This window comes from Parasteatoda tepidariorum, chromosome 11 (assembly GCF_982258835.1).
Source record: "Parasteatoda tepidariorum strain Cologne lab strain chromosome 11, Ptep-v5.0, whole genome shotgun sequence".
Classification (NCBI taxonomy): Eukaryota; Metazoa; Arthropoda; class Arachnida; order Araneae; family Theridiidae; genus Parasteatoda; species Parasteatoda tepidariorum.
Window position 1 is genome coordinate 71,936,429 of NC_141765.1, and position 24,418 is coordinate 71,960,846.

At 28.6% G+C, this 24,418-nt stretch overlaps 2 protein-coding genes across 4 annotated transcripts in view; one reads left to right on the top strand and one right to left on the bottom strand.

Moving 5' to 3' along the window:
• Nucleotides 1-24,418, top strand: part of Syn (synapsin) — a 305,997-nt gene that overhangs the window by 190,913 nt on the left and 90,666 nt on the right. The window lies entirely within an intron of this gene.
• Timp (Tissue inhibitor of metalloproteases) overlaps nucleotides 1-24,418 on the bottom strand; it is an 85,042-nt gene that overhangs the window by 19,270 nt on the left and 41,354 nt on the right. For all 3 annotated transcript variants that reach the window (XM_087154977.1, XM_087154975.1, XM_087154976.1), the window contains exon 2: nucleotides 13,449-13,581. In XM_087154977.1, coding sequence (XP_087011103.1) covers nucleotides 13,449-13,569 — 121 coding nt within the window. In that variant the 5' untranslated portion in view covers nucleotides 13,570-13,581. The remainder of the gene's footprint in view (nucleotides 1-13,448; nucleotides 13,582-24,418) is intronic.

Below are 24,418 nucleotides of genomic sequence, written 5' to 3' on the forward strand. Positions count from 1 at the left end.
CTGCACAATGTTTTTTTTTATACATCTTTTTTTTAAAATAATGAATAATATTCATTTCATTCTCTGAAGATAATAAGTAGAGCCCGGATTTTGATGAACTAAAAAATCTCAACTAATGCGCTTAAAAAGTGCAAAAAATGCCCTTAAAAATGCAAAAATTGAGCAAAAAATGCCTTAAATAAAGTAAAAATATTGAATTAAAAAATTGTTTTGCTCTTTTCAATTATTATGAGTCATTTAAAAAATATAAAGCAATGCAATACTTGTTCTACGTTCATTAAAGTTTGAAAAATATGTTTTATATCCTAAAATAACAAAAAAAGGAAAATATATTGACACCAAAATATTTTTATTTTGTATAGAAACTTTAATGGATATAACAACTTTCATCTCATATTACTAAAAATCAGAATTACATTGGATTATTAAATGTTTTTTGATAATTTGAAATGTAAACGAGCGTCTCTTGTCTGAAAGTAAATTTTCATTCCTGCAGAAGCTTCTTTCAACGTCTACTGATGTTATAGGTGTGTACTTGAAAAAGACGGTCTCACTTACTGACAATTCTTCTTCAATTTGAAAAGAATTTGCTTCACCTGTTAATATCCTATAGATTTTCTTCATTGTTTGGAAGCCAGTGTAATAATGAAAATTGATAAAAAATAATAAAAATTTGAAAAAATTAACAGAAAACTTTAAAAAATGTATTAAAATGCAAAATACGCCCCTAAATTTAAAGAAAAATGCCCTATAAATCTAAAAAAATGCTCTAAAAGACAAAAAATGCCCAAAACTGCAAAAAAAATGCAAATGTCATCAACATCTGGGCCTTAATAATAAATAATGTTAAAAAGAAGCACGGATTTCAGAACTTTTCAAACTATATATATATAAACACAAAAAGCTTCAACTAATCTTTTTATGTTATTCATTTATCTAAATCTTCTTCCTTAATAAATACTCAAAACAAAACGCCTTCTTACACTTTATTATTCACAGCCTGTCTTTTAATCTAATTTTAGATGAAGTATGCATAAATTAATATTTTAAGCTCTTAATTCCCTTAAAACGAACTGCTAGAAACATATTTTTCCCTAGACCTATTTAATGGACCAATTTGATATTTTATTTTATAATCATCGTTGAACAGCCGACCCAATATTGGGTATGAAGAATATCACACCTTTATAGATGTTAATTCAAGGAAAAACTTACTTCTGACAAAAATCGAGATATTGGATTTTAAAATCACGAGAATATGAATAGCGATATTGGATTTTGAAATGGCGAAGATACAAATAGTGATAAGGAATTTTTAAATCGCGTAAATACGAACCACGATGCATATTTTTTAGATTGTTTGAATCGGAATCCCAATGCGTAATTTTTAGATCAGGCATAAATACGAAAATCGATGTTTGATATTATAATCGTGTGCATACGAATCACGAGAATGGATTTTGAAAAGGCGAAGATACAAATAGTGATAATGAATTTTTAAATCGCGTAAATACGAAGCACGATGCATAATTTTTAGATTGTTTAAATAGGAATCCCAATGCGTAATTTTTAGATCACGCATAAACACGAAAATCGATGTTTGATATTATAATCGTGTGAATACGAATCACGACATTGGATTTTTAAAAACGCGTAAATACAAATCAAGATATTGAATTTTTAAATCCCGTAAATAAGAATAGTTACATACAATTCTTAAATCACGTGAACACAAATCGCAACGCGTAACTTTTAAATCAGGCAAATACGAAAATCGATGATTGATATTAAAATCGCGTGAATAAGAATCGCGTTATTAGCAGATTCCGAACTTGGAACTCCTTAAAGGCTTGTTTATATTGTTTCCGTTCAGTCATAATGTATAAAAATTAACAAGATTAATCGAAGGAGCAAATAAATATTTTCACCGCAAATCCATCGCTTTTTCTTTTTTACACACGTCACTTTTTTTTCAACATTTGCTTTCGCGCCGACAAACAGGAAGTCACGTGATAACGGGGAGCGCTCTCTTAGAAGAAGCTGAGTTCTTTCCCTCATTGGTAGAAGAGAGGAGAAATCTATTGCGTCACACCTAAAGGGATGACCACAGCAAGCGGGCTCCTCAAGGCCGTTACAAGAGGAGCGTCTGAACTGAAGAAAATACGGTAAAAATGCGAAAAATCTTATCTTTTGCACGTAAAAAATAGCTAATATAAATAAAAGCGAAGAATGCTTCTGCAGAAGTGTTGGCAGCTATGGAGTATGGTATTAAATACACAAAAGGAACCTTAAACTTTGAAACTGTATCGGAATATGCCTGATAAAAGTAATAATATTGATATAAACAATGCAAGCCCAGTTTCACATCTTTTGCAATTAGATGAAATTCTCGAAGTTCAAGAAAATACCAATTTAATTGGAAATTTTAATCCAATTGATAATGTTTTATATTTATGTAAAAAGTGGTCTACCAAAATTGTTGTTTCATTTTCTTTAAGACTTAGATTTCTTGAAATACTCATAAAAATTTGGTCATTAGAGGAGTCAAAAAACAATTAATTTTCTTACTCCTGTTTATTATTGGGAAAATATTACTATACATATTGCAAATTTTTATAAACATTCTCATATTTGTCAAATAAAAAAATAAAAAAAACTAGACAAAAACATTTGGTTTACTTCAGGAATAGGCCAGAGTTCACAAACCTTTCATTTACGTGAATAAAAATCGCAACGCAATAATTGTACGAAGATTTCAAATACCTCAATGCTTGAAAACTTACCCTAATTGATCCATTCTTGAAAAATTTGATGTTAATTACAAAATGGTATTAGAAATACGAAGGTACCACCCACCTGACAAACTCACATTGTCTCATGAGTAAGAAACAAATGTAAATACCAATATGCTAAAGCAGAATTAGTTTAAAATTGAATTTTTAATGTATATTTTATAATAAATTTAATGCTTTAATGGTTTTTCATTGTTAAATGTTAAATTATATTTAAAAAAACAAATACCGAATATAACCTGATAAAACGAAGTTCAGAAGAACATGTTGTCCCCTTTTTTAGAAGATTCGGAGCAAATTGAAAAAAAAAAATTATAATATAGCATGAGCCGTCGTAGCTCTGGGTATAGAGCTCTCGCCACCCAATGAGGTGAACCGGGTTCGATTCAAGGCAATGGCTGGATGATTACAATTCCGCACCCGGCTCATACCGACCACAATACTAACACGAAATATTCTGAGTGGTACACGGATGATGGGTTAAAGTTCCCTTGCCACAGCGGGAGGTTTTCGTGGTTTTCCTCTCTATTTAACGTAAATGAGGGTTAGTTCCCTCAAAAGTCCAACACGAAAGCAAATTTCTCCCAACCAGGAGCTCTCTTGTCTTCTGGATTGGGTTCAAAATAACAAAGATACGGAGTTGAACATTGGTAGTCATAAACTGGAAATTTGCTCGGCTGTTCAACGACGGTAAAATAAAAACATAAATAAAAATAAATAATATAGCATATATTTGAAACTAGGATCTCGCAGCACAGCATTGCTGTGAATTTGGACAGAATTCCCCTAAAAATACCTCAGAATAACGACCAAATTATCATTTTTCATTCGAAACAATAGGGGAGAGTGGGGTCAATTGTAACATTTTTTACTTAATTATTTTTAATTAACAAAAAATCAAATATATTATTAGTATTGATTGACAGACGAGTAAAGTAGACTATCCTCTACTAGAAAAAAAAAGTAAATACCTTATTTTAAATGTTATTATATTAGTTATTAACAATTTTTGACAGTCATGCACTTGTTACAATTGTCCCCACTTACGGGGTCAATTGTAACAGTTCATAAATTCAACTAAAACATAGTTAATTATACATATTATCATAGTTGTGATATATTTTTTTATTGATCAAAATAGTAGCGATATTTTTGGAGTAAAAATAATAATGAGCAGAGACCTAAAGGGTTAAACTTTTAACTTTAAAGGGTTAAAAATTTAAATTCATGCTGTGAAAGGTGACAAATAAAATAATGCACATGCAACATAATGTAAATGATATAGGAAACTATTGGTGGTTCTTAAAGAGTTAAGTAATGGTTTGTAAACATAAAATTATTTATTTTCAGCTGTTACAATTGTCCCTTTACTTATTGTTACAATCGTCCCCAAGACGCCATTTCAACTTCATTTGTTAAAAACAATGCTAGTTAATTAACAAAACTAATTTTTTTTTCTGAAATGTTAATTAAGGTGTCCACTTACATATTTGGTTAATAATTTTTATTTGTCTAAAAAAAATTACTTTGTTACAATATAATATTCTAATACCAAAAAAAGTACTTACGTAGCGTGAAAACATCTTTTGTGATGTAACTCTTTCAAAAATACATAATAATGGTTGCCAGCAGGGGTGCACATGTAGATTTATTAAATACACCTTGTGTGCCACCTAGGAAAAAAATCTAGAGCCCGACACTCGAAATGTTCGCTCTGTTACAATCGTACCCTGTTACAATTGACCCCACTCTCCCCTACTGATGTCCTGAATTTCAGAATAACGACCAAGGTGTCATTTTTTTTAAACAAAATAAACGATACTGAAGGCTTTAACTTCAGACTGAATTTCTTTATTATTTTATTTCATTTATTTTTTTCAGATTGATTTTTTTTTAAATATGTCAGTAGCTATTTTCATATTTTTATATCTCACGTTTTTGAATACTAGCATTTTTAAAGTCCATACGAAAATTGAAAATTTTAAATGGAGGAATTGAAAGTTGTATGGAAGAAAGAATAAGAGCATTAGTGAAAGACTATCATCAAGAAATATAAGCAAATGATATTGAACTAAACAGAGAAATAATCAAAAAAATTATTTTTTTTTCAGTTAAGTGAAAAGTAGGCCAATAAACATTTATCTGCAGCGAATTGTGTGTTAAACTTTTGATATTTTAACAAAAGTATGTTTTTTGTAATTCATATTACTATTATATATTGATTGTTAAGATTACAAGTTTTATTCTTTTCACGTTCATTGTGCTTCTAACATAGGGTAGATAGCACAATAGATATTTTTCCTTGCTTATTTTTAGATGATAATTAAACTTTTTCGGAGAGGGGGTGTAGCATAAAAAGCTACAACTAATCTTATTATGCTATTCCTTTATCTAAATCTTCCTTATTTAATATTGAAAACTAAAAGCTTTATTATTCACATCTCACACTTTATTATTCACATCCTGTCTTATATTCTAAATTTAGTTCAAGTATGCATAAATTAATATTTTAAGTCTTCCCTTAAACCGCACTGTGTAAAACATATTTTTTCTCTCAACCTATTTAATGGACCAATTGTAATTACTCAGGATTCCCATTTTTCCTAAGGCGTAACATATTACAGGACTAATTGCAAGATTTTCCCTAATTTTTATTCGAGAGAACTTCGATTTGGGTGTCATTTGGATGCGGCTCTCTTCATGAATATGCCAAAATAAATATTATTTACGTATAGCTTGGTGCCTAAGACCTGCTTATTTCCACCTCTCAGCAATTTATACAGGGTTATTCATAATTCCCTCCGGGGTTTCGAAGCGTTATAGTAAAAAAAACGAAGACGAATAAGCCAAAAAAAACATATGAAATTATTCCGAAAGTATTCAAGTTTTAATTTAAGCAGTTGCCGGTAGATGGCAGAAACATGTACCACTGAAACCAGTTGTAGTAAAGAAAAATGGCGTTTACAGATGAAGGGAATTATGAATAACCCTGTATATATATATTGTACAACAGTCTGTTTTGAGGGGGTTTTGTTCCCTAATTCCCCTCCACTATAACTACGCTACTGCCATCGATATAGAGAGAGTTGTATTTCTATAATATTACCAATACCGTCCAATATAATATAGGATGAATTACTTATAAAAAATTATCTATTATATCCTCTACATTGGATGGTATAGGTGATTATTTAGAGTATTTGTTTTAAATTTACGCTGTTTTCCATTAGGAAGTTGTTGTTTTTTTTTAACTTTATTTCGATCATGGATTAATTTTTCGAAACTCAATATTTTTTTAATTTTCCCTTAAATAAACATGTGTTTTGTGGGGAAATCAATCGCCATTTCTGAAATATTTTTTGTAAATTTTTTGTTAATATTCGTATATTAATTCGTGTTGTTGCCCATCATGGTCGTATACAACTGTTTCGATGGAGCACTTCGTTTTCAGATATCATGCGTCATCATTTTGAAGAAAATGTGTAAAAATTAATGCATCTTATTACTTTAGATTTTATGATCGGATGTGAACATATTTACTGAAGTCGAAATCTTAATGGTTCAATAAGGACACATTAAATATAAAAAGTAATTTACTAATCTAAAAAGTCCGATAAAAAACATACCTCAGTTTAAACATTTCTTTTTTTCCAGGTAATCGGATTGTATAGTTGGCATAAAAATTATCAATTCTTGCAATTAATGCCAGAAATATAGCGAAAATCTCAAAATGTAAATATGACATGTAATAGAAAACTCATCGTTCGCTTACAATTATAACTGAACTATTGAACTAGCATCTGCCTGAATATTTCGAGATTCTAAATTCCAAATGGTTAAAAAAAGTAATTTTATTACGAAAAAGTTTTTGCTAATTAATTGACATGAAGTATCCTTTCGTAATACTTGAAATTCCTATCTCAAATTAAATTTTTTTTAGTATTTTTGCTGACTGTATTGAACACCTGTTAAATATTTTCGTGCAAGATTTTTAAATTTCGTAAAAATAGTCTCTAAAATCACCTACTTATCCAGGATACACTTAGAAATAACATTTTGCATTTTCACTACAATTTTAAAATAGACTTTCTAAACTTTAACGCTTCAATTATAAACGTATGAAATCTTAAGCAAGAGCTTCATAATAAATACAATAAGAACATAAAGCGTACTGATTAAACTCTTTCAAGGATAATGGGTAAAATTTGTGATATAATGATACAGATATTCAAGTACATTGACAGTGTTTATTTGAAGCAAATTAATTTCAAGTCATGGCCATGAATAGTCAGAGCACAGACGTCACGCTTTGTTAGTGATGATGACTAGAGGAATAAAGAAGAACGTTAAGTAAATCGTATTTATTGCATACGCTCTGTAAATTATGAGCTAGGGTGGGAACTTAAGATTTATCCTTAGTCGCGTGTACATTACTTTTTTTTACCTATGTTATTCTTTTCCCTTGAAAACACCCGACAGTTCAATAAATTCTCGGTGTCAACAAAGGCTTTTTGGAAAGCAATTTAAGATACACTTTTTTTTAAATATTCAGTTCTATATGGGACTGTATGTCTTAAGGATATCCTTTATTTGTTTCCCTTTCGAAAAGTCAGGTGTGTTTGTGGATGGGGAAAACCCGTAATTTTAGGTTTGTGTTTAATTCCCATGCTGATGATAGTTGTGCAAATAACTGCAGAAAAGATTAAAATGAATTGGACTAAATAAGCGTAACCATAATTTCGAAGAAAGAGGAAACTTGCTCTGTTATTCAACAAGTTTTTGGTGGTAAAGCAAATTACTACAGCACGTGACTGCTATTGTTTCAAATAGCAGTAACTTCAATAAATCACGTTTAGATCCTGGCAGCAAACAAAATCAAGCTTTTGCTCCAACAGAAATGATTGCAACCGGATGTGTTAATATCAGGGCTGCACCATATAACTAACTAAAAAAACAGAAACACCCATTTTTTAGAAAAAACGAAGGAAAAATGTGCTAATTTAAATATTAGGGGGACCGAAAAGTAATGTCGTTTCGGTGCATTTGATATTTGTTACCAAGATTTTATTTTTAATCAATAAAGTATTCACCCTCGTTCGCAACAACCTTTCAATGCCTGATCGAAAAAAATGAATTGGTTTTTAAGACTAACGAATATTTGATGCGCATAAACGACATTACTTTCCGGTCCTTTTAATACAATTAGGATCATTATTTATTTAGGACCTAGCCTTCAAAAAAAGAAAAATTTTGCTTTTATCGATCGAGATACACATGGTAAAGGAAAGTTACAGATTAAATATTATTTGGAATAGCGCAAAAGAGATGGCAAAAGGGACTCATATTCTCAAATAAATAAAAAAAAAATTTAAAAAAAAAAAAAAAAAAAAAAAAAAAGATTTCCTCGTAGAAAAATAGTTTAATTCCGTAAAAACAGGAATTTAAACGAACCCATACTTATTGTTCGATAATATTTACAGTAAGGGAAAATCTTAAGTGCCACCCCAGAAAAATTTTAATAAATTATTTTTTTAAGATACATTCCTAAAAAAATTATGAATGTTCAAATCACAATTCTTTAATAATATTTTGCATATCAATATTAGTAATCATGAAATCAACTGGAAATTTACTATGAAAAATTACTGCCTGAAAATTTCATTTTGAAAATGTCGAAAAATTTGAATCCCTTTGAAAAATGTCAAAAAATTATTAAAATTTTAAATTAATGTTTCAGTTTTTAAGAAAAAACATTCTTACAACAGTACTTACTAAAATATTTGATGAATTAAAATTAACGCATAAACACACATACTATTTTTCTTGCAAACATAAAATAAAGTCTTTCGAGTAAGACGTGAAAATGAAAATGACGTAAATCGGACGCTGCATATTGTGCTACCATTGATTACTGTAAAAAAATTTTTTTTGTCTGAAATGTCTGTCTCTGTCAAATTCTTGTCCATGAGCTGAGGATGTTTTTTATAAGTTATTCTGAAAAGGAACCTTCGGTAAGAATAAGCTAATTAAGAATATGTAAGAATAATGCAATTAATCTCATTTTATGTTAAAAGTTTAACTATTATTTTTTTCCGAGGTCATTAAATAATGATAGTTTGCAGTGAATGAAAGCTAACAGTTAATAGCCTAAACTTTAGAACTCGTAATCTTAATTTGTTAGAAAATGCCATTTAGCATGATTAATTACTAAGATCTTTAATTTTAAATTATTATGTAATTAAAAGATCTTTAAAACTGAATAGAAAATGATTTATGCTGAGAATATTTCTTTCGAGATTTAGTACTTTTATTTTTAGGCATCATTTTTCCAGTGTCACTGTCTTACAATGAGTAAAAAATCTTGAGAAGAAAGAAGAATTCCATAACAGTGTCGTTTCCTTAATAAATCATTCCGAAATATGCATCAGAGTCATAAGCACAAAAGCTCATAAAATATTTTGACAATAAAAACTGATTGGTGCTTACGATCTTATCGTTTTCTGTCATATCGTTGTATCAAATCCTCAGATGAATTAAGCGAAGCTATCAATAATCCATTTCAAACAGAAAAAGGTTCCCCGCCCAATGAATACCAGTATGACTTGATTTTTACATTGAAAAAAAAAGACTTGACTAGGAAGCTTTGAATAAAATTATTAAACCTAAAATAGAATTTTTCTGGTGATACGGAATGCTATTAGACACACAGAAGGCTTAAGATATAAATATTTAAAAAAAAATTCAGCTCAGTATAATATTTTTAAAAAGCAATGTAATTTTCACAAAGATTTTTTCATTTGAGTGATAGGTGGTAGTACCAATTATATTTGACGTTTAATACATCAAATCCTTATATTACTGTAGTTTTTTTCATATTTCAACGGCGAAAAATCTCAAATAAATAGATTATAGCACATTTTGAAATATTCCTTACATATATCATATTTTAGCTTAAGAAAATTCAATGGTAATTTCTTTATATAATTTTTTTAATGAAAGAATCATGGCGTAAAAGTAAAATAAAATTTAATACCGATGTTATCAATTTTTTTTACTTCCAACAGTTCTCTTGACTGTTCCATAAGAATATTTTTAAATTCTTTTTTTAGAAAATGATAGCGAAAGAGACGCAATATAAACAAAGATGCAATCGCATTAATTTTAGAAACATTGATGAAAAATGAAGTACTTAATTTTTTAATGTTGATAAAATTCTGTTAATAATGTAGTGAAGGTATGGTAATGAAGACTTATTAGATCTGAAATGAAAACAGTTAAAAAAAAAGTTAATCGTAAGTTAAGGGTTATTAATGTAAAAAAAAAATCCGATTTAAAAATGAATAGTCATAACTCTCCATACTCTTATCTATGTGGGTAAAATAAAAGCTAAGCGGGGTAATTTCAAAATCGTTTTTAAATGTCTTACTGAATAACAAGTACACATAAAGACGCTCCTTAGGGTAACAAGTCATAATGTTTATCATAGTCTTTATTTAGTATATATAAATAGTGTAATGTCAAAGTTAATTTAAAGATATATCTTATAAAATAAAAATGCACAGCTTTGGCTTACGTTTATATTAAAAAACAGCCCTATATGCAGCATCTACATGGGTATCTATTTGAGTAAAATAAAAAGCTTCTAGTTCGCAAATGGAAAATTTTCAAAATCACTTTTAAATGTTTTACAGAATAACAAATACACATTAAGACGCTTTTTTGGGTAACAAGTTATAGTGCTTTTAAATAGTGCAATGATAAAACTAATTTAAAGGCATATCTTATAAAATAAAAATGCACAGTCCTGCCTTACGTTTACATTAAAAAATAACCCTATATATAGCAATGTTAGAATTTGCTGAAATATAATAAAAAACACTTAAAAATCGGGAAAACAAAGTTGAGCAATTTAGTTAGAAAATAACGATTAAGATAGAAGCATAAGAGTTGTTGAATTTGACCTCTTAAACCCTGATTGGCTTTAAAGTGTACTTATATGGAGCGGATTATCTCTCAACGACTGATAAACTGTTCTTTTTTATCCTTAACTAAAATGTTCACGTTGTGGCCGACAAGTGCAGTAGGCGATCAACACAACCTGTAACGCTGCTTCTGGTTTTGGCCACAGTCACAGAATCGCTTGGGCGGTAGTCATTTGATTCTTTTTTTTCTTCTTTGAGATGCGCCGCTACATGCCCAAACTAAGTACTACTTTTAATTTGGTAGGCTCTACATTTGGTCAAATTACTTTGTGTATTCAAGATAATTAAATGTATATAAGAGATTGACCATAAAATACGTTGAAGTGGGATACGTTGAATATATTATTTTATTATATTGTGTTTTACCATTTTATTATATTATTTTCATTATATTATTTTTATTAAATAATTTTATTATTTATTATTATATTATTTTAGAACCATCGGTACACCAATACCAGAGGTAAAAAGAAAAAGAAATTTTGGTAATTCTATTGGTACGAAAATTTTGGTTAGAAAGGTAGTTTCCTGTCCATAGATAAAGTCTCTCGTTCATTTACACGTTTCTATTACATTTTTTTAAACTGGGTTTATAAATTTAAATGAAAATTTACAAAATGGAGAAGGTTGAATGTTCATAATTATGATGAAATATATTATTTTGTGGCAAAAACAAACAGAAGTACGAAATCAGAAAGCAAAAAACGAAAATCAACCAAAACCAAATCTCCCACAGTTAGCCTGACGGCAAAGGGACTCTAACCCATGATCCGTCTACCCCTGAGGATATTTTACGTGAGCACAGTGGTCGGTACAAGTCGGATGTGGAATTCATATAGACCAGCCATCGCTGGAATTCGAACCCTGTTCACGTCATTGGAAAGCGAACGCAATATCCCCTGCGCCATCACGGCACTTTGGCTTGAACTGGATAAAGTCAACTAAATCAAAAATATTCTGAAGCTAATGGCGGAAAAATACTAAAAAGTAACAGTGTAAAATACATTTACTTTTCACTCGTTAATTACGATTCTTAAATATTCACGAGTTCAAAAGTTTTAGAACCGGCGAAGGCGGGAATTAAATAACGCTTTTTATGCATCCTAACTTTTCACGTACTAATTAGCTTACCATCATTTAAGAACAATCAAAAGTAATTGTAAATACCATTAACGGCGAAAGTGTTACAAACACCAACCTAAAAATAAAAAAAAAATTTTGCGCGATTTAAAAAGATATATGTCGAAGGAGAATAACAATCACTCTTATTGTTTTCTTAATTGTTTTACGCTACAATATTACATTCTCAAGAATGAACTCTCAAACTATGGATGGTGACTTATTAAACTAATTGGCTTATTGCCAGGTGATAAATGAAATAAATCAAAATGATTTTAGTAATGTCTGTGTGACCTCTCTCTCTCTCTCTTACGGTTCGAGTTTCATCTACTTTCTCACGTGGTATTTCCATATGACTCCATTGGGAATTACTCCAACAAAGAGGCTAAGAATGTTCGAAAAGTTAATTGATAAAGATGTTAATTGAGATTGAAAGTACTATTTAAATGAGTAGCTTGAGACAGAAAACTTAATTTCCCAATGCATAAAAGGAAAATTTAATTTTCTTTATGCATTAGTTTCCTTCTAAACTAATGCATATAACGCTCAACTAAAGTCAAAATTGATATTTTTAATGTTCATTGAATGTTAATAGTATTAGTAAAAAAAATCAATTGTGACCCAAAAATTTCAGATAAAACTTATTTGAACACATATTTATTTATCTTATCAGATTATCAAATTTTTATTTGTTAGAATATTTTTTCTGTTTCTTTAAACTCTCCTATACTTCGTAAATGTAATTTTCTTAATCATAATTTCATACAAATCCTTTCCGTTTTAATATACTATTTAACGTAATTTAATAAAAGTTCACTTTATTGTCTAATTTATTTTAATTTTAAATGCGTTTTCGAATTTATTTATGCATAAATTTATGTTTTCATTAGAAGAATAAAAATCTAAATGTATCTAAGCATCTCAATCTATATGTATTTAAAATCTAAGAGTAAATAAATAAGTGCGAAGAAAAATTGAAAAATACACTTTTATCAGAAAACTTGAGGATCACTTTTTTATAACTATCGTTAAACAGAAGACCCGATTTTGGATTTACGACTACTAATGTTCAACTCCGTAGCCTTTTAACTTTGAACCCAACCCAGAAGACAAGGGAACTCCTGGTTCAAATTATTTCGAGAAATTTGCCTCCGTGGAGGACCTTTAGATGGAACTAACCCGCATTTGCGCTACATGAAGAAAAAAACCATGAAAACCTCCCACGGTTAGCGTGACAGCAAGGGGACTCTAACCCTACTCCGTCTACCACTGAGGATATTTTACGTCTGCACTGTGGTCGGTACAAGCCGGATACGGAATTCGTGTCGACCAGCCTTAGCTGGGATTCGAACCCGGTTGGAAGGTGAACGCTCTATCCCCTGAGCATCATATTTGACTATTTAATATGTCTGGCCAAACGGAATTTAAAAGTTAAATTACTTACTTGATTTGCACATTTTTGCCCATAAATGCTTAACGGCGCATCATTAAAAAATAAAGACAAATCGCATAAATATTACTACAAGCATAAAGCAATAATGTAAAAATAACTTACCGAAATCAGCAAAACAATAGTGTTCTTGTGGATGAGAATAAATGCAGGAACAAGAGTTCACAATCGTTACCACAGAAAGGACAGTTACTAACCCCAGAAAAAACCACAACCTTGAAGACATCTTAAAAGGATTCTGGAACAAAATTAATATAAAATAAATCCCTCTCAGAGTTAAACTGGCATGAACATACACATCTTTAATAATGGTTTGAAAAGAATTGATTAGAACGATTTAATGCACGTTGCTAAATAGTCCTTCGATTACACCATTTCCATATATGTAGAATTCTTTAAAATAAGAAGTTTAATCGAATGTATGACATTCCGTTCGCTTCGTCACGACGATAATATTATATATTGCATTACGGCAACGGGTGACACCTGCAAACGTCACGAATAAATTGAAATACCGTGAATTCCGCAACTAGCGAATTATTTATTCATTGTATTAGTATTACTAGAGAATAATGAAACATGTTTGTTTTCTTTGAGACGCATGTAAATAATGTGGTGGGTCATATCGTAACAAATCGATTAGTTCACTTTTTTCCATATGAGTTTGAAAGAAAAAATAGCATTCATTTATTAAATTTTTTTTAAAAAATCATGAAGTATTAAGGGTATTTTTAAAATAGTGTTCACCAAGGAAAAAGCTACAGTTTTATTAACTCAGAGATAGATTTAATAAAATACATAATATTTTGCCGTAAATCAGTAATCGCCATACCATCGAATACAATTCAGAGCTACTAGTAGCTCTCATGAACAATTTTAGTAGATCGAGTTTACGTTTCCATTGGATAACCACCTTGATTTTTCTACTAAGCTGATAAATAAGATTTTTAAAAAAATTTAAAAAAAAAAAAACGTTGGTAATTCCTTCCTTTTGTAGCTCAGAGTAGGATTTAAAAACGTTGTGGTAGCTCAGAAGGCGATGAAGGTAAAGAATAGTTTGAACTTCAATACGGACATAAAGCTTAGCTAGGGTATAAATTATTTAACTTTTTTTTAAACAATCTGCTCATTTCGCGATTTTTTTTTTCTCATAGTAAAAATTATTAAGATCAATGAAAAATTTCCAATTTTTTCATATTTTTCTGACTCTATACAATACAGATTTGGAGTAATGTTAAAGAATTGGATCACTTTCAGCAAAACTTTCTTCATATCGACATTTTGCGCTTTAATTGGCATTGAAGAGACTAGCTAAAGATTGACAAACTGACATGAACAACAGTTGTAAACTCACAACAGTTTAAGGAATAGCACATAATTAGCTTAAAAGCTATTTCAAGTGACGACAAAACATCTTTAAATGTAATTAACAAAAGATGAAATGAAGTGCATTTAAACACTAAGATTTGAATTTAATGTACTTAATGTTATCAACAGCAAAATATGCTTTGATCTAATTATGCAAATTAATAATTATTATAAAATTATGTAATAGCGTAATCAGTGTGATGCGTATTTTCATTGGATTAAAAAGTAACATTATTTATACTTACAAAATATTTTTTTTTATATAATTGCACTGAATCATCCAAAAATATCAAACGTTTCAATATGTTTTCAAAGTGAAAAAGCGATTTTTGAGGGTAACGTTATTCTAATGCACAACAGTCAGCTTTGTATTGGGAAAAAAATAATTTTTATTAATTAATGACTCAACATTGATGTAATCAAAAATGAACCAAGTTTCATTTCCCTTTTTTCTCTTTACTTATTAAACTTATAATTTTAAAATTTTCTTTTATTTACTTATTAAATTTTGAAGATATTATTTTCTAATAAAGTAAAAAAAAGTGATAAGTTTCATGTATTTTTGACACAAACCGAAACGATAAGCTGAAATAAATTCATGCGATGCACGTTTCATAACTTAATATTATCTCGTAGAAAATTTTTATTTTTATGAATTTATAAAGAAGAAAAAAATTTTTATGAATTTATAAAGAAGGGTATATTGAAAAGATTGACACTATATTGAAAAAGAAGTTATATCCATGCTCATATATTTTCTGGGATTACCTGTTATTCAGAATATTCTGAAATTCATTTGCGAAGTTTAGGGAACATATCTGAAACTGCATTGCAATGAAAATATACTATAGTTAATTCGATTCATGCTTATTATTTAAGCATATAACTTAATACAAACAATTTTCGATAATTCAAAATCTGAATGACAAAGCTTCTTTGAAAATTAAGGAAAATAAAAATGGTGTGAATAGAATTATCACGGATGCTCCCTCGTAATTATCGTGAGATAGATTGAAGTGTAGCTGTCACAGGATATGGTTAGAGCGACAAAGGAAAACCTATTTTTTTCAATTAGGATTGCTTCAATTAAATTGTCTTTTTTACCTGTTGTTCATCGAATAAAATTATTGCATCCATATTTAATAGTAGACAGCCATAAATGCGTTTTTTTTTTTCATTCACCAGTTCAAAACTGCCTTTGATTAGAGCTGCTAACCTTTAGAAAAATTCCGCTATCATATTTTCATAAGAAATGTATTGTAAGTAACTTTGAACTAGTGATGTAACGGATAGCGATTTGGCTAAGCCGAATACCGAATATTCGCCCCAAAAAATCGGTTGAATACTGAATATTCGGCAGAAAAGTAGCATTTATTTATTCATTTATTTTTTAAAAAAATTATTAATAAAAGATATTCCTCATACTTAAACCTTGTGCAGAATTATTGTGGACTTTTTTTGCGAAAAACTTCCCTATCACTAATATCTTTCGGCAAGATACTTTTAATATTAATTACTAATTTAAAGAAAAAGAAGCATGTTTTTGAAATAGAAAAAGAAATCTACATCGCATAGAATAAAATCGTATATAATTTTTTTTAATTGTAAATGTAATATGTTTTTTATTCCAGTATTATTCATGTATATTAGTCACATACTAATATTACTCATAAGTTTTTATTCTAGTACGTATTACTATTATTATTCTAGTATTTTCGCATTTTGTAGTTGGAAAAATGTACTAATTATTTCCTTTTGCAAATTTTGTAAATCATCATTTAAACAAAATTAATTAAAACTCGTTAAAAACGTGACAGTAACTATAGAAAAAAAGATTGACGATGAAATCACACGAATCGGACTCTTAAAAAGGTTACAAAAATGCGTGTTTCGTAGCAAGATTCGGTTGTTATAATAAATAATATCGTATTAAAAATATTGGATTTTTAAAACAATGTGGAAATCAAAAGCAATAATAACCAAAAAAAATTGATAAGGAAAAAAAACGAGCGTCGAAAAGTAAATACTCAAATGCGCAATTCGAATTTCCCACATTGTCCGAAATATATCGGGATATTTAAAAACTACATGAAAACCAATATCAATAATTGCCAAAAATACAATCAAAATATCACATGGACTAATGATACTATTGACGCAAATTGAGCACGGCAAAAAGTGATTATGTAAATGCGAGATTTGAATTTCACATGTCGATATTGACGAATACCGAAATTTTAAAACCCTTGTAAAAATCAGTAGCACTAGCAAAAAGTTGAAATCGTCACTTTCAAAGTAAATAATCAAATACGAGATTTGAATTTCGCTAGTTATAAAATTGCATAAAGCAAATATCGCGATTTTTTTTCTTCTCAAGTTGAAAATTCTTAGCAAAAATGATTGAACCACCTCATAGAATAACTATGATATCAGAGCAAGCCGAGCGTTTTAAGGACCGATTCTATGAATGAGCGATTCGAACTTCATGTGTGCAATATCATATTAAAAATATTGAATCTATTTCATTTCCACCAAATTAAAAAAAAAAAAAAACGTATAAAAGTGAAAGGTACAGCAATGATTAATTAATTCATTTGCTACAAATCTGAATTTGTAACAAAATCCTCAGTAAAAAATACGATATTAGATTACTCTTTGTTTAATCTGTTCAAATTTTAAAAAAATACTTTGCCAAAAATATTTTTTTTTAAATTACGCAGTCGAATATTTGGCCGAATATTTAGTCAAATATTCTGTCGACCAACCGAATATTCGGCTAAGGGGCTGAATACCGAATAGTGGACGAATATTCGTTACATTCTTACTTTCAACATCTTATGAAGTATTGCAATACAAAAGTATGCCACTCTCATCTAGATATACCTTATTTTGGTTTAAAAGTAAAATCGAAAATTAAAAAACTATTGCAAAAACCCATCACTTAGAGCGTGATTTTCTCAAAAACTATTAATTTTTTTTTAACTTAAAGTTTTGGGTAGACTAAGGAACATCATGACATTATGGGGTACAAGTATTAACAGCAATAATACAATTAGCTTTGCCTTATTTTATTCATACTGTATTTAATTTAAAAGACGATTACAAAAATATTCCATTTAAAAAATCGTTGTTTTATGAAGTCTCGTTCTTTTTCTTCTTACTCTAAAGTATAATTTTTAAATTAAATAAGATATTCTGTTACTTTTTAGGTGATATTATTCTATATTAATTACTCTGAAAGTTTTGCATTTCTAATATGAAATATTGCGGCAAAGTTTCAATATTTTAACATTAAATTGTAAATGTAATTAACGCTTTTTTTTTTAATTTTACTAAATAATAACACTTTAGACACCAGTGTTTTTCATTTTTCAAACACTTTATTACGGAATTTCAACAAATAGACCTATTGTTCCCATAAAACGTGACTTAATTACAAGCTTCGTTATTAAATGTGCCAAAAGTATTATTTGATAGCACATAATAGGCTCTTAGATTTGTTAGAAAATTACAAGCTTTGCCATAAATACAAGTTCGTGCAAACGCAACTTATTCTAAACATTTAATTCATGTTTTCAAAAAGAAAGTAAAGCTAGTTCAGAGAGTTGTTTTTAATTTCTCTTACACAAATTATATAATACTTGAATACATAACTTCGCTACAACCTACGTTTAAGTGATGTTTGTTACTCCATTCAAATGTATTTAAAGTAAAGAGCATATTGATTCAAGTATATGATTACAGTTAGTTGCAACCCAATCAATTACAAGAGATACGTAAAAAACAATGAAATAGATCGAGTCTAGTCTATTATTATGCAAGTTCTACGAAACAATTATCATTGAAACGTAAAAAGACTTTTTTATACTTGTTCTGTTTATTTACTCTTGGAGTTCGTTGACAGTTAATAACAAAGGCACCACATAATAGTTCTCATATTTAGATAAGAGTAACAAAATGATATTGTTTTGATAACTTAACCCTGTTATCAAAATAGTATGTAAGATGTTATTTAAAAAATAAACTATCGTTTTACATACCTTGCAATTTTTTATGTGATATTTATAATCAATACGTGAAGTAATTTTTTTTAATGTGTCTTGAAAATTTGAATTTTTGTGGAAACACTTATTGTTGAACCCAATACACATTATATAAAGAAGTTTTTCCAAAAAAAAATATATATATAAACTGATTGCCTATAATTTCTTGAGCTTTATTAGATGGATTAAATTTTTGTAAGCAAACGCTACATCAGAAAAAATTCTTCGATTTTGAATTTCGATATTTTTTTCTGTTGTCTATTAGTTCAAAAACCAAAATTTCAAAAAGCATGTCTATAATGAATGATTGTTGTTAAGGTCATATCTAAGTACATTAAAATAAAATTCGTTTTATCTCGCTTTGTAGTTTATTTAAAAAAAAAGCATGTAACTAGTCTTTATACTTAAAATTGTTTAAAACTTAAATAAGAATAAGTTTATTGTAAAATGCCCACATTAACAATTTATTTTGTTTGTTTTCACTTTATTTACTCTATTTGCTTAATATGATTTCATAACTGCATTTTAAAATCTATAAATTATCTATAAATATTTAAATGGTGCAAATAACAATAAAGCCATGAAATTAATTATGTTCAAATTGTGCAAATAACTTAACAGACAGTAATAAACAAACTACCAAGAGCAATACAAACAAAATTTATTATAAAGCACCCATTCAATTTGTATTTTCAATTATCAATTCAAGTCTATTTTGAAAAATTCCTTCAAACTTTGATTTCAAAATTCTCAAACATTGGAGCAATCTGCGTTATAAAATGTAGCTTTACAAATGTTTTGTACGCAACGTTTCAAGCTTATTTATGAAATATGTCTGCTTTAATTTAACGAAAGTAAGTTATTTACTCAATAATGTAATTGTCCGTGAACACAAATATTATTTAATAACATTTTATGAATGCATGAGATTAATGAGCTCTGTCGCTTCAAGTTCGCTTTATTTTCATTACAACGGATATTGCATTGTTTGAGGAAAAAATCCGTCTCTGTTTTGGTAGTTCATTTAATATATATTGCAGCATGCCGGAGAAAGACATCCTAAAATTGATACTTCATGGAAAATAAATCACGAAAAATGAATTACCCATGAGCTGCTATATTTATCTGTTTTATGAGAAGTCTTTCCAGTGAAATGCTAGTGGGAATGATATGTAAATAAACAAGTGAGATGTAAGGATATTGTTTATGAGTACTCGGAAAAGAATGTTTTAGGAAATGGAAAAAATCTTTTTTCAAAATAATTCAGCATAAAATTAGAACAAAAATAGAAAATATGGAGGTTCTATTTTAAGTATTGAATCTAGGAGACACGAGAAGCTATTCTCTATAAGAAGCGGAGAGTGGGAATACTTTGACTTGAGTAATTATTGTATGGAGAAAAAAAATCTAAATTTATTAATAAGAAATAATTTGCTCCGCATTGTAAAGTGTACGTGAAAAAAAATTAATTCGCTCTGAGTAAATTTATAAAATGTTTATTAAATGATAAACATTTTAACGTCTTTAGAACATCAGTTTTTGTGACTTCATATTGCTTTTGAAACATTAGTATTTTTTTTATTTATTTATAACCTTTAAACAAAGAGTTTTACAATTTTGTAAAGTGTAATAAAAAATATTTCATAAGAAAGATTATAGACTTAGTACACTGCAATTTTATTTAAATCGAAATATGAGCAAGTTTTTTAAATGTGGAAATTTATTCTTCGGCGAATGTTGCAACTTTTACTCGTTGTAAGTGATTTTACGCATTTAAGAAATAAAAAAAAGCACGTCGTGAATTTACGTACTCAATTGTTTCAAGGAAGAAGGATTAAATTCTGATTTTAGTTTTTGGTTTTATTGAAAAGTTTACACTCTTAAACAAAACTAGATCTTCAATTCAAATTAAAAGAATTATTACGTAATACATTCAAAAAGTTTATCAACTTTAATATAAACTGGTCGCGTTCGGCATTGTTAACAAAACCTAAGTGTTCGTCCAAGAAATAATCTAGTGTTGGCATTATAAAGGAGTATGTTACAGACATGGAATACTTGTGACTCCCTTGCTGTTCAGAATTTAAAAAAGATCTTATTTAGAACATTCGAGGAAAAAAGGAGAAAATAAAAGATATATAATTCTTCTAATTTTTTATCGTATTAACAATGAGTACTATTGTATTTTAATACTTAGCACAAAATAATGATACACTTTCCAGAGTTAAATTGAAAACTTTCGAAAGAAAAGGAAGAATATAAGGGGAAAATATCAAATTTATTTCCTAAATTGACAGTCAAGATATATAATTTAAAAAAAATATGGTTTCAAAATAAACATTCTTAAGTTAGAAACTAAAAATGCATTTGTCTTTATTTAATAATTCTACATAACAATTTTCAAAAAATGCGTCAATGGTATTTTTTTGTACCATCCACCGTTTCAGGTAGGACGCGCCAAAGGAAAGATTCAAAATCATGACTAACATATGTTTATGAGACAATATAGTCAACATATATGAGACCAGAAGCTTTTAGAAAACTACTTTAATTGTTTTTTAATATAAAGGAAGAAGAAAGCAGAAACTTAAAAAAGCGGATAAAACAGAAAAATTATGTGCAAATGACACGTAAAATGGTAAAGACTGTCTGACAGAAATATCACGCAAGGCTAAGGGCATTCTATTACTTCTTGGAATTTCAATTACCTTCGAATTCGATAAACTAAATAAAATACCCCTTTTGATCTTTGTTATCTAAATAATCTAGAGGTGACTTAAAAGCCTCTTTATTGTCCAAAAAGCAACGATTCTTTCCATTAAATTTCGATGCCAAAAGGTCACTATAAATTCTCGATTTCAAGGTTCTACGACTTCTCTTAGCTATTTAGTCCCACTAGTCTTTATGCATTAAATGAATGGTCTACGAATCGGTCTTCATTTATATTCAATAATGATAGCAAAAATTTATAGTCATGTCGTTAAGAAGTTTCCTTGTTATTTAGGAATGTCTAGTACGATTTCCATCGAAGCGATTTAAATTGTTTCTGACCTTTTGACATAAGCGCCTATTAAAACACACGTATAATTCTACCTTCTATATCAAAATAAACCATTTTCAACAAGTACAAACTTTAGTTATACTCAAACGGGATGTAGAATTTAGAAACAGACTTCATGCAATATGCAACAAATTATAAAATTATTTTTTTTTTTGTTTGGAAAAGTATTTTACTGATCTAAATATTTTGCTTTTTTTAAGTTCTTTATTAAAAACTTACTCAGAACTCTTGATTTCTATGCCATTTTGTTTAAAATTATACAGATAAGCTCAAATAAATAAAAAACTTAACTGAGTTCAAAAAATTTATGAATGCTTTCGATGACGTGACATCTGTAGCAGTAAACTAAATTTATTGGTGAAAATAAAGTATCTTTTTTGTATTAAAGAACAACTAAATCGAATAAGTTAAAAAAAACCAAATATGGCATCCAAGCACGATAAACATGCAATGTTGATTATAGCTTTCGAATTCAAATTACTTAATTAATATTGCATATTTATAAAGCTCAACTGTGTAAATATTAATTTTTATTTAGAATTGTCGTTCATCAGCAACCTTTACGTAAGTCATGGTTAGAATTTATGCGTCATAGCTATTACAGTGTTTTAATTACGCCTAATTACCTCTTTAGGACAATCGTTGAATTCCAAATAATATCTACCATGCGTATTACTTAAATAAATATGTCTTCATATCTCTTAGGTATCAAAAGTTGTCTTTTCTACATTCCCAACCTTGCTAATAGATCTTTAGATTGATGCGAGAATCGTAATTACAATCTATCTGATGATTTAATCAGTTAAAGGGTGGGGTAAGGATATTTCTTTAGGTAAAGACCACCTGAGCCGAGCATTTGTATTAAGTTTCTACCTTGAAATATATGTCAGGAACAAAGAATTTTCTACCTTAAAACCCTTAAGTGCCTCCATGACAGTGGGGACGATGTTTTCCCCTTCTTTTCTATCACGTGATATGAATCTGTACAAGGAAAACTAGAATAATTATTTTGGTGGCAGCGATCCATTCGAAAATCATTCACTTTTGAGAATGTCATGAGCATTTTCTCATGGTTAGCTGATACATTAATTATTTGAAACAGCTGTTCCTAGACATATGTGACAAGTATTTAACACTCAATATCCATATATTTGTATTTCTTTGATAAGATAAATGCTGCTTATCAACACTCAGGATAATTTAATAGATTAATTATCTTTACTTCTTAATATATATTATTAGCAGACCTCTTTATAATTTATTTAAGTTATGAAAGAATGCTGACATAAAGCAGTTTGATAAGGCTGATTTAATCCCTTTGAAATTTGTTACTATATTTGTTACTATAATTGTATTTTTTTAAAAAGCTCCTACTTACCTTTTTTTCTTTAATTTCAATTTTAAATAAAATAATTTAATATTTTATTTGATGCACAAAATAAGTTAATGTACAAAACCAAATTTTTGAATTCTTCACAAATATTATTTATTTTTGTACTTTAAAATTGTTGCAAATACAGTTCTTTTTATACATTTCTATTTGTTCATATTTAGTCATAAACATCATTCATAAATTTAACTATTAATTTTAATAAAAAAAGAGACGCATCTTCAAACAACACATTGAAATAAAATAAATCATTCCCGCTAAATCTGATCCTGCATGAATTATTATCTCATAATTAGTAAATGCTAAGTTCAATGAGTATCCTGCGTAGATTCTATTTTTTGAAGCCCCCTTAAAATATTTTTTAAGGTGCTGAGATGCTAGCACTACCACTACGTGTAAAGCAAATTTTAACTTACATTTTTGACCCTTAAATTTTAAAACTCTTTAACCCTTAAATTAAAAAAAAACCTTTGACCCTCAAATTTATTTTTCTCGCGCAAAAAAAGTAACTGAAAATACTTTATCTAAAGAAACTTAACAATACTACTTTTAGTCTTTTTATCTGTTATTAAATATATAGTCAATATTATTAACCCTTTTATAACATAAAATGCAAGAAAAGATTACACAAAAATATCTACTCAGTTTATTTATATAAGTCATCAACTTATAAAACACACAGCCTCATTCTAGTAACCATTATGTCACAATTGATAACTCCTAAATATTACAAAACATATTTTATTGATTGATTGGAAGTACACCTTTAATTCTTAATTAACGATAAATATCCACAAAATCACCAAAACTTAGATAAAACATCATTAAGGTTCAAAGAACTTAAGATTTAGTAAAATTCGACAAACAAATGACGACATTATAACCCATTAACATACACAACACTATCAGTTTTCGCTTTGATCCAAAGTTCCATTTGGAAAGTAGCCAATAGCTGTATTTTCTTATGCTACTTGACAGAAATTTTATTCTTCCTGAAAGTTTTCTTCGGCATTATTTCCGTCCAGAGAATAGAAGAACATCCACTTGTTCAGAGTCGTCATGTGTTGATGTTTCTAGAACATGTGGATGAATTGTTGTTCCAGCTTAAGACTGGTAATGGAAGAGTTTGTCATTTTCTATTAAAATCAGTTATCTCACAGCACAAATTTGGTAAACATTAAAAGTTAACAAAAGATATTGGTATTTGTTTCTT